Source organism: Equus przewalskii, chromosome 17, assembly GCF_037783145.1.
Source record: "Equus przewalskii isolate Varuska chromosome 17, EquPr2, whole genome shotgun sequence".
Taxonomy (NCBI): Eukaryota; Metazoa; Chordata; class Mammalia; order Perissodactyla; family Equidae; genus Equus; species Equus przewalskii.
The window spans coordinates 56,443,722-56,456,471 of NC_091847.1; the positions used below are offsets into that span (position 1 = coordinate 56,443,722).

At 35.9% G+C, this 12,750-nt stretch overlaps 1 protein-coding gene across 1 annotated transcript in view; it reads right to left on the reverse strand.

Moving 5' to 3' along the window:
- TTN (titin) overlaps positions 1–12,750 on the reverse strand; it is a 269,108-nt gene that overhangs the window by 138,318 nt on the left and 118,040 nt on the right. The window contains exons 128-151 of the mRNA XM_070580292.1: positions 12,473–12,556; positions 12,222–12,305; positions 11,853–11,936; positions 11,547–11,630; positions 10,725–10,805; positions 10,202–10,420; positions 8,917–8,994; positions 8,633–8,707; positions 8,333–8,425; positions 7,471–7,548; positions 7,116–7,274; positions 6,826–6,909; positions 6,568–6,645; positions 5,978–6,061; positions 5,331–5,414; positions 5,039–5,122; positions 4,450–4,836; positions 4,036–4,119; positions 3,061–3,135; positions 2,816–2,899; positions 2,501–2,578; positions 2,216–2,290; positions 1,250–1,345; positions 577–654 (exon numbers count right to left, since the gene is read on the reverse strand). Of these exons, the coding sequence (XP_070436393.1) occupies positions 577–654; positions 1,250–1,345; positions 2,216–2,290; positions 2,501–2,578; positions 2,816–2,899; positions 3,061–3,135; positions 4,036–4,119; positions 4,450–4,836; positions 5,039–5,122; positions 5,331–5,414; positions 5,978–6,061; positions 6,568–6,645; positions 6,826–6,909; positions 7,116–7,274; positions 7,471–7,548; positions 8,333–8,425; positions 8,633–8,707; positions 8,917–8,994; positions 10,202–10,420; positions 10,725–10,805; positions 11,547–11,630; positions 11,853–11,936; positions 12,222–12,305; positions 12,473–12,556 (2,490 nt within the window). The remainder of the gene's footprint in view (positions 1–576; positions 655–1,249; positions 1,346–2,215; positions 2,291–2,500; positions 2,579–2,815; positions 2,900–3,060; positions 3,136–4,035; positions 4,120–4,449; positions 4,837–5,038; positions 5,123–5,330; positions 5,415–5,977; positions 6,062–6,567; positions 6,646–6,825; positions 6,910–7,115; positions 7,275–7,470; positions 7,549–8,332; positions 8,426–8,632; positions 8,708–8,916; positions 8,995–10,201; positions 10,421–10,724; positions 10,806–11,546; positions 11,631–11,852; positions 11,937–12,221; positions 12,306–12,472; positions 12,557–12,750) is intronic.

Below are 12,750 nucleotides of genomic sequence, written 5' to 3' on the forward strand. Positions count from 1 at the left end.
TATTTGCTGAGGATGCCTATGGTGAGAGAGACAGCAGAATCTAACCTACTAAGAGCACTACTCAAGCATTAACCTAATTAGGAAGCAATGAGAAGTGGACATTTGTAATAACCTTGAATGCTTAGGCCAAATATTACAGAAGGGACATGAAGCTCTTTAAAATAGTTATTATCCAAGCATTAGAACAGATTTTTCCCCTATAAAATAGTACGGTAGACATAATTATTATTATAATTACATGAGAAAACTCTATGTAATGAAATAAAAATCTATTAATGGAATGTGGGGAAGAAGGATCCATTGTTATGTACATGGGCATAGAGAGATATACTATTAACATTAAAATTCTCAGCTATTTAAAATCAGAAACTTCCAGAATAAGTCACACACACGCAATCATCCTTAAACATTCCAAAAAAGGATGAAGAAATGGAATGTGATATTTTTACTTGTCCTTAATCAATTTCATAAATTTGCTATTTAATTGACTCTAAGAAAGCAGTGAAAGATACTTTTGTTTTTTAAAAAGAAAATTAATGGGAATTTAAGGATATTATTAATTGGGATTTGCTATACCTTTAGCTGGTGGTGCCTCTACTTTTTTAGGAACAGGAGTAGGTGCTTCAGGTACTGCTTTCTTGACCACTTCAGGCACTTAAAAGATATTTTATGGAAATTTTGAAAAATGACATGCAACGAACAGAATAACACCCATATACCAAAAAACCCACAAAACATTGATTTACTTAAAAAATATTAGCAACTTAAATGGCAATTACATATAGGGAGTAGTGACTCTAAAGGTGAGAAGGATATTACTTGGAAATCCTATAAGCAAACATAACATCAATTATGCAAAAGATTGTCATAGTCTTCAAGAATAATAGGCTAAGAATTATTCTAAAAAGTGAACACCACAGAAACAGACTTTCTCCCCACCTTAACATGGAAGAAAAAATTAAGAATTGAAAACTAGGAGAAAATATTACAATCGGGCCTGGCCAGAAAAAATTAAAGTACCAATAACACAAAAGCAATCTCTCATTCTTAATTGTATTGCAGATGCAGTAGAAAAATTTGTGGGGAGAAAAGGGACACAAAGCTTCAGGTGCCAGTCATAATTAATCTTTAATTTATCATGGATATGATCTAAGAAAAATATACTGATGAATATTAGATTTAGACAAATTCTAAGAAAGATCTAGAAGACCAAGTATTTTAAATGTCCAACTCATGAAAGCAACTGTACCTCTAGGTGGTGCTACTTCTTCAACCTCCTCCTCTATGGTAGGTGGTTCTTCTGGGATCTCTTCTTCTGGAATAGGCTCTTCAGGCTCCTCAAACACTTTAAAAAGATGATTATTTTGTCAATTATTTTTATAATTCTTTTGATATTAGACTAAAATGATATATCTGAAAACTAAGGTTGTCTGATCAGTGAAGGTAACTCATAGCTCAGCCTTCCAAATGCATGTGAAAATTCATTAGTCCTTGAAAAAAATCTACTGGGTCTTCAAAATATGTTAGGCTCTTCCCAGAATTTTAGAATTGTAAAGGACCTCAGAAAGAATTTAGTTCAAAATATTATTATTCTTTTTTTTTTTTTTAAAGATTTTATTTTTTTCCTTTTTCTTCCCAAAGCCCCCAGGTACATAGTTGCATATTCTTAGTTGCGGGTCCTTCTAGTTGTGGCATGTGGGATGCTGCCTCAGCGTGGTTTGATGAGCAGTGCCATGTCCGCGCCCAGGATTTGAACCAACGAAACACTGGGCCGCCTGCAGTGGAGCACGTGAACTTAACCACTCGGCCATGGGGCCAGCCCCTATTATTATTCTTTTTAATGGAGGCGAGCTTGTTTGAAGTCAAACATTCACTCAGGGGTACAAGTCAGATTTTCTGTACCAGTTGCTCAGGCTTAACTGGAATTTCTCTTGGGTAAGTTTATCCCACAACTGCCAACCAAGTCATTTGATGAAAAATTTCCATGGCAAATACAGTTTCACCTCAAAGATTCTCATTAAAATAAAACAAACAACAAACAGACTAAGCGTGTAAGAAAGGTTTGGTTTCAATGAGCCGCTCAATTTCTATTAGGCAAATAATTTCTTTTAGAGTCTGAATATGTTCCTTTTCTGTAGTGAAATGTGCATTTACATCCTTCAAATATTAGACAATGATGACTTTGAAAATGCGATTTTCTTAGAAAGTCATCTACCTTCAACTGGTGGAACTTCCTCTTCTTCAGGGACAACGATTGGTCTTTCTTCCACTTTCTTAGGTACCTCAGGAACTTAAAAGATATTGATTGTTTTAGGTACTTAAAATGCAAGAACCAAAGAAGAGTATATAAAGATCAAGTTTCCTGTTTTTCAACACAAGAGTAAATATAAGAACACACATGCACAAGATGAAACATCGACATTTCACGGATTCAGTTAATGAGACAAAAAGAAAGAGGGTTGTGGTTTAAGATTAAGAGTCCATTAAAGAGATAGTCTACCTTTTACTGCTGGAGGCTCTACTTTTTTAGGAAGAGCAATGGGTACTTCAGGGACTGGTTTCTTAGTTACTTCTGGCTCTTTAAAGATATATGAGTTTAGTATTTTTATTTTTTAGAAACAACATACACAGATGTAAATACCCAAACACAAAGTGGAAAAACAGACATAGCACAAACATGGGTGCAACAGAGTCACAAATGACGACTGTAAATGACAGACCATACAACACAATATTTATGTTGAACATCCTGTGTGGGTTGCATCACAGTTCAACATTGGCGCAGCAAACACATCTCTGTTTTGGGATGATGTACCTTTGGCAGGAGGAGCCACTGCTTTCTTAAGACCAGGAGGAGGCACCTTCTTTACTGGTTCAGGTTTCTTAGGCACTGCAGGCACTTTAAAGATATTATTTTATTTTGCAGTTTCCGTTTCACACAGAGACAATGGATAGAGCAATAATATAAGCTGTGTTAACAAATACAGAAACAGGACACTTTGACGTTTACAGGTGATGGAAAGAAATGGCAGTGTCTAATTTGCTTGGGAATAGTAGTACCTGTGGCAGGAGGAGCCTCCTCTTTCTTGGGAATGACCACTTTCTTCTCTGCTACTTTCTTCTTAACCTCAGGCACTTTAAAGACATCATTTCATGATAAGAATTGTTGTGAGGGACAGAAAAGAGAAAACATAAGAAGTCGACACACAGAGAAAGACCAACATGCAACAGTCACTCAAGATAGGAATGGAAGCCCAAGTGTTATGATATAATTAGGTTTTGTAGAGTAAGGGATCAGCAACCTATTTGATTATCAGATAATAGATGCTGTTATTTCATCCATTTAAATTTCACTAGGAATTTATTAAATCATTATCTCTAAAAATAGTTCTGAATCCTTGAAATCCAATAAAGGATCAGCTTTACCATTTCCTTGACTATAGGACTATTTAGCCTGGTGGGGAGGGAGGTCATTTCACTGAAGAGGAACTTGAGGCTCAGATTGGTTAAAGGACTTGCTCATGGTAACACAGCAAGGTACAAAGTCAAGGCTAAAATAAAAACCTGCTGGGCTACCATTTATACATATGTATCAGAAGATATAGGTATTTCTCATTGTTTTGATAAATACATTAATCTTTCTTTTTTCTATTTCATCCTGGTGTTATAAGCGCACTTTATAAATGGTTGAAGCATACAATTTAGGTAGATTTATTCATCATATTCTTCAGGTGTCTTTTTTCTGTAGATAATTTACCTTTGCAGAATATCTATATGAAAATGATGATGTTTAATAAAACTATAGGGAATCAGGTAGAACTTGTGTGGCAGTTCCGGGACAACACTTCCTTTCATCTTTGCTCTTGAATACTGCTTTGCATCCAATGGAAAGTGGATATTAGTGTTTCTGAACAATTTCATAAGTAAAAAGGTGACTATCTATTTTATAAATATAATGTTTCCTAAAACCCAGTTCCACCATAACTTTTCTGGTAAAGCTATGGATGAATGTGTATTCACTTTGTGGAGGTGTACCTTTGGGTGGTGGCGGTTCCACTTTTTTAGGAGCGGGAACAGGGACTTTCTTCTCTGGTACAGGTTTCTTTGGCACTTCAGGCACTTAAAAACATTCATTTTTAAGACATTAAAAATCACATACACAGTCTTGTATATATAACAAAAAGACAAGTGAGAATAAGACCACAAATGACTAAATAACATTTCATATCATGAAATTTGAAAAGACATTCAGATAATTTACAATAGACAGACGCACAAGACAGATACATAATAATAACAGCACATGTATCTGGAATGTTTTCTAAGATTTAGTTGGCGGACAACATAGAGAGTAAAGCATTATAGACAAAATTGGAGATGAACAAAAAGATGGAAAGGCAGAATTTAACACAAAAGAAGCTTTGATGACTCCAAGAAGAGCTGCTATACCTCGTGCAGGTACTGGCACCTTGGGTTTAATTTCTGGAAGAACTTCTTCTTCCTCAGGTACAACTTCTTCTTCCTCAGGTACAAATTCTTCCTCCTCTGGAGGAACTTCCTCTTCCTCAGGTGGAACTTCCTCTTCCTCAGGTGGAACTTCCTCTTCCTCAGGTAGGACTTCCTCTTCCTCAGGTGGAACTTCCTCTTCCTCAGGTGGAACTTCCTCTTCCTCAGGTAGAACTTCCTCTTCCTCAGGTGGAACTTCCTCTTCCTCAGGTAGAATTTCCTCTTCCTCAGGTGGAACTTCCTCTTCAGGAGCAATTTCTTCTTCAAATGGAGCTTCCTCTTCTCGAAGCAGAGCTATAGGAACCGGAACTGCCTCACGTTTCTTCGGCACTTTAAAGATATTTATTCAGTCATACAAACATCACTTTTATGTACAATATTCACAACGAGACAACATAAAAAGCAAATCTTCTGTGATCATAGAGCATCAACTGTCATCAAGGTAAATGTCATGAAGCATTAATTATGATTAGTGACGCTGTGTAACACCAGTTAGTTTTCATTTTTGCCCTGGTTCTGCAGATTAATGTACCTTTGGGTGGTGGAGCTTCCACTTTTTTCGGAACAGGTGTTGGTTTCTTTTCTTCTGGGATGATCTTCTTAGGCACCTCTGGCACTTTAAAGATATTATTTACCTTTAAGAATGTGTTCTTTTATGTGTCTTAGAGCAACAGATATGAAAAACTAATCACGAAAACCCCGACTTTTATATTTCTAACAGACAGATAATTTTTTAAAATGTTACGTTGTGGGGGAATTTGTATGTCAATATGCATAAATGTTAGGGTTTTTCCCCACGTGCTTTGAATGATGAATGGATGTACCTTTTGCAGGTGGAGCTTCTACTTTCTTAGGAACAGGAACTGGCACCTTCTTCTCAGGCACAGGTTTCTTGGGTACTTCTGGCACTTTAAAGAAATGATTTAGAGAAAAATTTTATATAACATGAAATTTTGAGTCTAAGCGTAGTCTCAAAAAGATTAAGATAAGGTAATAAAAACATGACCGAGGTATTTCAAGAAGTATTTTATCTTTAAAATAAAATCTTTTTGGGCCGGCCCCGTGGCTGAGTGGTTAAGTTTGCGTGCTCCACTGCCACAGCCCAGAGTTTCGCTGGTTTGGATCCTGGGCGCCAACATGGCACCACTCGTCAGGCCACATTGAGGTGGCGTCCCACATGCCACAACTAGAAGGACCCACAACTAAAATATACAACTATGTACTGGGGGGATTTGAGGAGAAAAAGGAGAAAGAAAAAAAAATAGATTGGCAACAGTCGTTAGCTCAGGTACCAATCTTTAAAATAAATAAATAAATAAATAAATAAATAAATAAATAATAAAATCTTTTCTTTTCTATAAAGAAATATTAAAGAGTTGCATCCCCAAAGAGCACCGAATTGAACCAATTAATTTTTCACTTATATGTAGATGTGAAATAAAAAAATTTGCGACACTGTAAGTTCATGTACCTTTGGCAGGTGGAGCTTCCACCTTTTTAGGAACTGGTACTGGCACTTTCTCCTCTGGTACAGGTTTCTTGGGTACCTCAGGAACTTTAAAGATATCAAATAAGGTTAGTGTTACATTTTTCACCCATAGATAAGAATCCAGCAATTTCAGGACTTATTTGAAGCATCATTGATATTCTAACGATTTCACTTTAAGACTGAAAATAATAACAGCTACAAAACAAAGGCTGGGAAATGCACAAAAATTAAGATAGAAAACACTGAAGAAACAGACTGGTGATAAAGACAACACGCAATGCCTGGTAAGTGGTGATTCTGTCCACTTTGGTATTACAATAAGAATCCATTTTACACTAAGAACTTTCCACCAAAGAGGAGGAGCCAATCACTAAGCATCACCATCCTTTGAGGGTAAAATTCAGAGATGAATGCAGGGTAAACTGTTCCTATAATCAGCCAGTTGGGTGGTCTTTGTCTTGGCATTAATATTGTTAATATTGTCATGGGGAAAAACCTGATATGGCTCACCAAGTTATACTACGTGAGTAAATTATTACATCATCCCACTGATGGATTATAAAGAGATGTACCTTTAGCTGGTGGAGCCTTCTCTTTTTTAGGAATGGGCACAGGAACTTTTTCCTCTGGCTTCTTAGGAATCTCAGGCACTTTAAAGATATTGTTTATTGGTAAATTCTAACTATGAGTAACAACACATCCACATAAAGGACAGTTAATGTTTCTAACAACAGATAGCAACACACACACAGTTTCGAACTCAGAAGATAGTTAACTATTTATATGCAGATTAAGGCTTTCGTATGCCCATGATATGAATGGTGGTGTACCTTTTGCTGGTGGGGCTTCCTTCTTTTTGGGAACAGGAACAGGTTTCTTCTCTTCTGGAACAGGTTTCTTGGGTACCTCAGGCACTTTAAAGATATTATTAAGAATTTTGGAAATGTTGCATAAAAGATATAAAATGTTAAAAGCAACTGCAGAAATCATACTTCAGCATCTAAAAGTGTCTGCTTCTAAAATTGGTCATTGGTGCTAATAAACCCCAGAATATGACCAAATTAGACACTCAGACTCCAAAGATGCTGATGTGTGTCCTTTGGGAGGAGATATAATCTACCTTTGACTGGTATCACTGGTACCACTTCTTCTTCAGTTACGAGTTCCTCTTCTTCGTAAACGTACTCTTCTTCTTCTTCATGATATTCCTCTACTTGGGTTACAACTTCCTCTTCAAAGGCTATCTCTTCTGGTTCTCGTCTTTTAGGTACTTCTGGCACTTTAAAGATATTATCTTTAGGTTGGACACTTTCCAATTACTCAGCAAAATTAAGACACATTAGGAACATAGCCATTTGTAACAGAAGAAAGAATAAGCTTTATCTTTCCCACAGAAGAACTCCACACATAGGACTGAACATGAATTTTATACCAAAAAAGACAAACAACACATTAAAATGAGTGTTATTAGGTACCTCTAACAGGTGCGGCTACTTCCTTTTTAGGAACTGGTACTTTTTCTTCAGTGACAACCCTTTTGAGCTTCAGGGGCACTTGAAATATTAAGTATAAGAAAATTTTATTGTCAGAAACAGGCCAACGTGCCAATGCTCGCTTTGTCGTACTTTAAGCAGATAGAATAATTTTGCAAGTGCCTCTCATATGATAGATACACAACTGTTCACCTATAGGAAACTTTCTATGTTCCATGGAAATGATTCTGAACCCCACTGGGATAAAAACACACAGAGGTACTCAAGTAAGTCTCTGGGGTAGCAGAGCTCAATGTGAAACGATGTTAGCGTTCAGGTGTCTCTGCTGGTAGGAAATATCCTTTACTGAGAAGCTAATACTTGTGGATAAGTATACTTCCTGAAATTGTAGAGAAGTTACTTCACACTTAGTAAAAAGCAGAAATAAAGTGCCTAGATACTGAGTTAGCTTTTATTTTTAATCTCCAAAATGACTTTAGAATGAATAAATAGTTACTGAACTATGGTGAATATTGTTATATCATTACATCAATTTAGATAAATCAGGAATGTGCCAAATGGTCACTGATTTTAAGTGCAAACATTCTATTTTATATATACATACACTGTAGCCATGTGGCAAGACACAGCCATTTTATAAGAGGCTGTGGATGTATTTTGAAATAACTTTTTCTTTTAAAGGTAACGTTATCTTCTTATCCTGTATTTACAGATTTTTACATCCAATATCCTGCTAAAGACTAATTTAAAAGACACACAACAGCAAAACAAAGCAAAACATAGCTGCCTTAATTTTTAAAAAGACATTATAACAGACTACTATCTAGGAAGGAAATTATTATACCTTTAGCAGTTGGTTCGGTCACCTGCTCTTTTTCACGTTTGGTAATTGAAATGTGTATTTTTTCCTCAACAACTTTCTTTGCTTCTTCAGTCACTTTAAAGATATTAATTATTGAACAGCATTAAAACCAACCACATAAATACCATGTAAATAAAAATACACGAAAAACTGTGAAAGGTAAGAATCAGGACCAGAACAATACATTCAGTGAAAACAAAGAACAGCAAACAAGGTAGGAAGACGGGTCTACAGAACACAAGTAACAAAGATGGCTTTGGTAGTTGTCACTCTGCAATGTACCTTTGGGTGGCACAGGTTTGAGTTTCTTAGGAATGGGCACTGGTACTTTTTCTTCAGGGACAGCTTTCTTCGGCACTTTAAAATATCAATAGGAATAGATTTAAAAACCTGAACCAGATTTCTTAAGAGTACTAAGAACAAAAAGTTAAGAAGTAAGATGTGTAAAGTAACATTCCCAAACACACACACAATTTGTACACGGCCACTTCAACATGTACTTATCGTATGACAGACATGTGAGAAACACAGGTCTCTTAGAACTGGTAATATTATTTTCACTCTACCTTTCGCTGGTGGGGCCTTTGGCTTTGTGGGAACTGGTTCTTCGTGGACAGGCTTAACTGGGACAGGCTTCTCAGGCTCTTTAAAAGTACATACATGGTATTTAAGGTTAGACTTTAGAATGTAAATAAAAAATAATATTTCTTAAATGGACTTAAAGAATTAAAATAATGTATATTTTATCTACAGTGTAGCCGTAGCCTCTAGAGGTGAGTGAGAATCACGGGTCCAAGTAGAATAAAGTCTAAAAGACCTAAATAACCTTTCAGTGCCCTTTCCTCCTTGCTATTAACTTAAATTAGGTAATTGTAACACTCTCTTACACATTAAAATTCTCACTTCACTTCAGGTAGACAACATCATGGTTAAAACTCTTTTCTATGCAACATGGGTTTTTAATGCTATCTGTAAAACTACATAGGACTTTCTCAAAGTTAGGCGATGAAACATCAGAAATTAAGTGAAATAATATTGATTCATTTCAAAATTCCAATAGGAACTTATTATTTGAGAAAAATAAGTTCTTTGGAAACAAAGTTATACGCCTACAAATTAATCCTCATTAGATAAAACACAACTGCTTGTGTTAGCCTTCTCTGCTTTTTTTTTTTTGGTGAGGAAGATTTGACCTGAGCTAACATCCATTGCCAATCCTCCTCTTTTCTTTTTGTGCTTGAGGAAGATCAGCCTTAAGCTAACATCTGTGCCAATCTTCTACTTCACATGTGGGACGCCTCCACATCATGGCTGATGACTGGAGTAGGTCCGCACCCAGGATCCAAACCCGCGAACCCCAGGCTGCCCAAGCGGAGCACACAGAACTTTAAGCAATAGACCATGGGGCCAGCCCCTAACTGTCTTTACTTTTGAGGAGTCTTTGTCAAGTTTTGGTGATGGGAAGCCTGAGAGTAGTATGTTTTCTCAATAACTTGATAATAATAAGCTTCAGAATGAGAGACATTTAGAAATTTTTAATCATGAATGGTCATGAGCACTTGAATATCAACTCCTAACCTTTTAAAGAAAGAAACTTTTTAGTGACATTTCCCATTTTAGGTATAAGTGAAAATAAGGGGGGAAATAGATTATTCCAAGAACTAAAGTCTAACAATAACCTTAGATTCAGAGAGGGTTTTTTTTTCTAGAAGTTATCCAAGAACAAAATTCTGAATTTGCCAAATGAAACAAAGTTCTTTCCAAATTTCTTTGGGCATCCCAAATTTTATCCTATTCTACTGGAATCTGCACATATTTAATGTGGCTTCAGGTTTGCAGTTTTGCTCATACCTGTGACATATTCTTCACGTTCTTTATACTCTTCATAATGTTCAAATTCACGTTCCTCATATTCATCATATTGCTCATACTCTTCTGTTGGTTCATACTCCTCAAATTCTTTGTAATCATATTCTTCTTCATATTCTTCATATTCCTCTTCCCGTTGTACTGAGACAACCTCTTCTTCTCGGGTATAAGACCATTCTTTCTCTTCTGCTACAGCTACTTCTAGGATAATATTGAAAACAGGCAGCATTTTACTTGAAGCCCATTTAGAGATGAGAGGGACAACGTGCTCTGATTTCATTGTTTGTGATGGTCTCATGCACTGGCTGTGGGAGACCCTGCCTGGGAGACCTGCTGGGCAAGGTATTGCAGAGTATACATCTACCTTTTCCGATTTCCTATGTTAGATTCCCTGCCTTTAGTCAACAATAAGCCAATAAAGAATGGGAGTCAAACTGGGAACTAGTGGGCAAAGAGTTGTGTAGTTTCATGCTTCATTTTATTATTTAGTCAAAGCACAATATACCTTTAGCGAATTGAGGTTCTCTTTTTGGAACTTCAATGGATACCTTTTCTTCTTTAACAGCTCTTTTCCTGATTTCAGCCACTTTAAAAAGAGTAATTATTAAAAGTGAATTGCATGATTCTGAATATATATGTGTTAAAATAAAATTGTGTATGAACAATCCAAGGACAAAGATGACTTATAACCATGCTGGTTGTTTAAATTTTTCATTTAAATGGCAAGAAAAGTCAATAGACTTGGAAATAAACATGGTCTAATATACATATGAACACTTTTTTCTAAGCTACTTAATGCTTCAAAGACAGTGAATAACTTTAGGAAGATCAAGTAGTATTTATAAGAGAGTTAAAAAAAGACAACCAGACAGCATAAACAAAGACTATCAAACAAGCATTAGACAGCAACTTGTGTAACAAATGGTAATTCACCTTAATTCTAAGATATTGTCATAAACTCTATTAGCACAACGTAGAAAATTTAGGATTTAAAAAATTTTAAGTTTCATCAACGATTTCCACACAGAACAAGCATTTCGGCTGATGAGTTTAGTATATAGACAAATAAAGATATATTAGAAGACAAGCACATTTTAAGGGAAACTACCTACACATGTTCGTGGGGAGTTTCATTTTTTTTTAGAAAAGAAAGGAGAGAGAGAATACTTTCTGGTATCAGATATGTGTAGTTTTAAAGTGAAATAGCATATGCATATTACTTTACTTTATAATATGTATTTAAATTATTTTTTCTAGGGATCCCAATTCTACTAGAATGGTTTCGATATCTATATGCTTATTTTGATTTTTGAGAAAGTTGGTATACCTTTTGTTGGTGGCTCCTCCTCTTTTTTAGGTTTGAGTTTTGGAACTTTCTCTTCTGGAATAGCTCTCTTGGGTTCTTCTGGCACTTTAAAGACAGATTTCACTTTAAAGAGTTGTTTCCCCCATTCAAACCACAAAAAGGCAGTCGTGTAATAGTAACTCAAACATAAAGACTGGACATTTTCATTATTTTACACATAAAACAATAATATAACAATGACAACAAAAACCAACACCCATAGCCAGTGTATTTGGTGAAGAGAAGAGGGAAAGCACACTATTCTGTGGATTGGAAAGCCCCATGTACCTCTTGCTCTTGGAGGCTCCTCTTTTTTAGTTATAGCAACAAGAACTTTTTCTTCCTGGGTAATTTGCATGTGCCTCTCAGTCACTTGAAAGATAATTTTAGTATTAGGGAGTTATAGTACTTAAAGTGGAATTTTAAAAATATATTAGCCAGAAAGTACTGTGATTTTAGAATATAACCATTTGCAAGGTACACACAAATAAACTTCACAACAGGTGAGTAATACTCCGTCCACAGACAAGGCAATAATACACCACGGTCACCAACATACACCAAGAACCTCCATATAAAAAGAGTGACCCAAGGACAGCAGCAAGAGGACGAAGGACAAGACGTGTTTCTAGTTTTTGTGCTGGGGATTTCATTTACCTTTGGTGGGGACAGGCTCTTCTATCTTAGCCACTTTTGGAGGAGCCCTTTTTTCTGGAACTGGTTTCTTTGGCTCTTCTGGCACTTAGAAGATATCAGGCAACACAGTCAAACACACAATATGAAAAACACTAAACATAGGCACACATTTTCTTGTTAACGTTATAAAAATTTGAGATTTAACCTTAAACATATCCATTTAAGATTTAAAAAGACAGACAATATTCAAGAATAAAGTAAAACCCATATACCTTTAGCTGGTGGCACCTTTTCCTTCTTAGGAACAGCAGCAGGAAGCTTCTTTTCTGGCACGATTTTCTTAGGTGGTTCAGGAACTTTAGAAAGATTAGGTTTAAGAATATTAGTTTGCATTACAGAAGAAGTGACATTGTTTTGGGGCAAAGAACTCACGTGTCAAAAAGATCACACATTTACACAAACATTAATGACTATATTCAGCAAAAATGTTTGTACATACATGCTGACAAAAACAGGCAATTTCTCAAATGAAAGGCATCATTACAGCTAT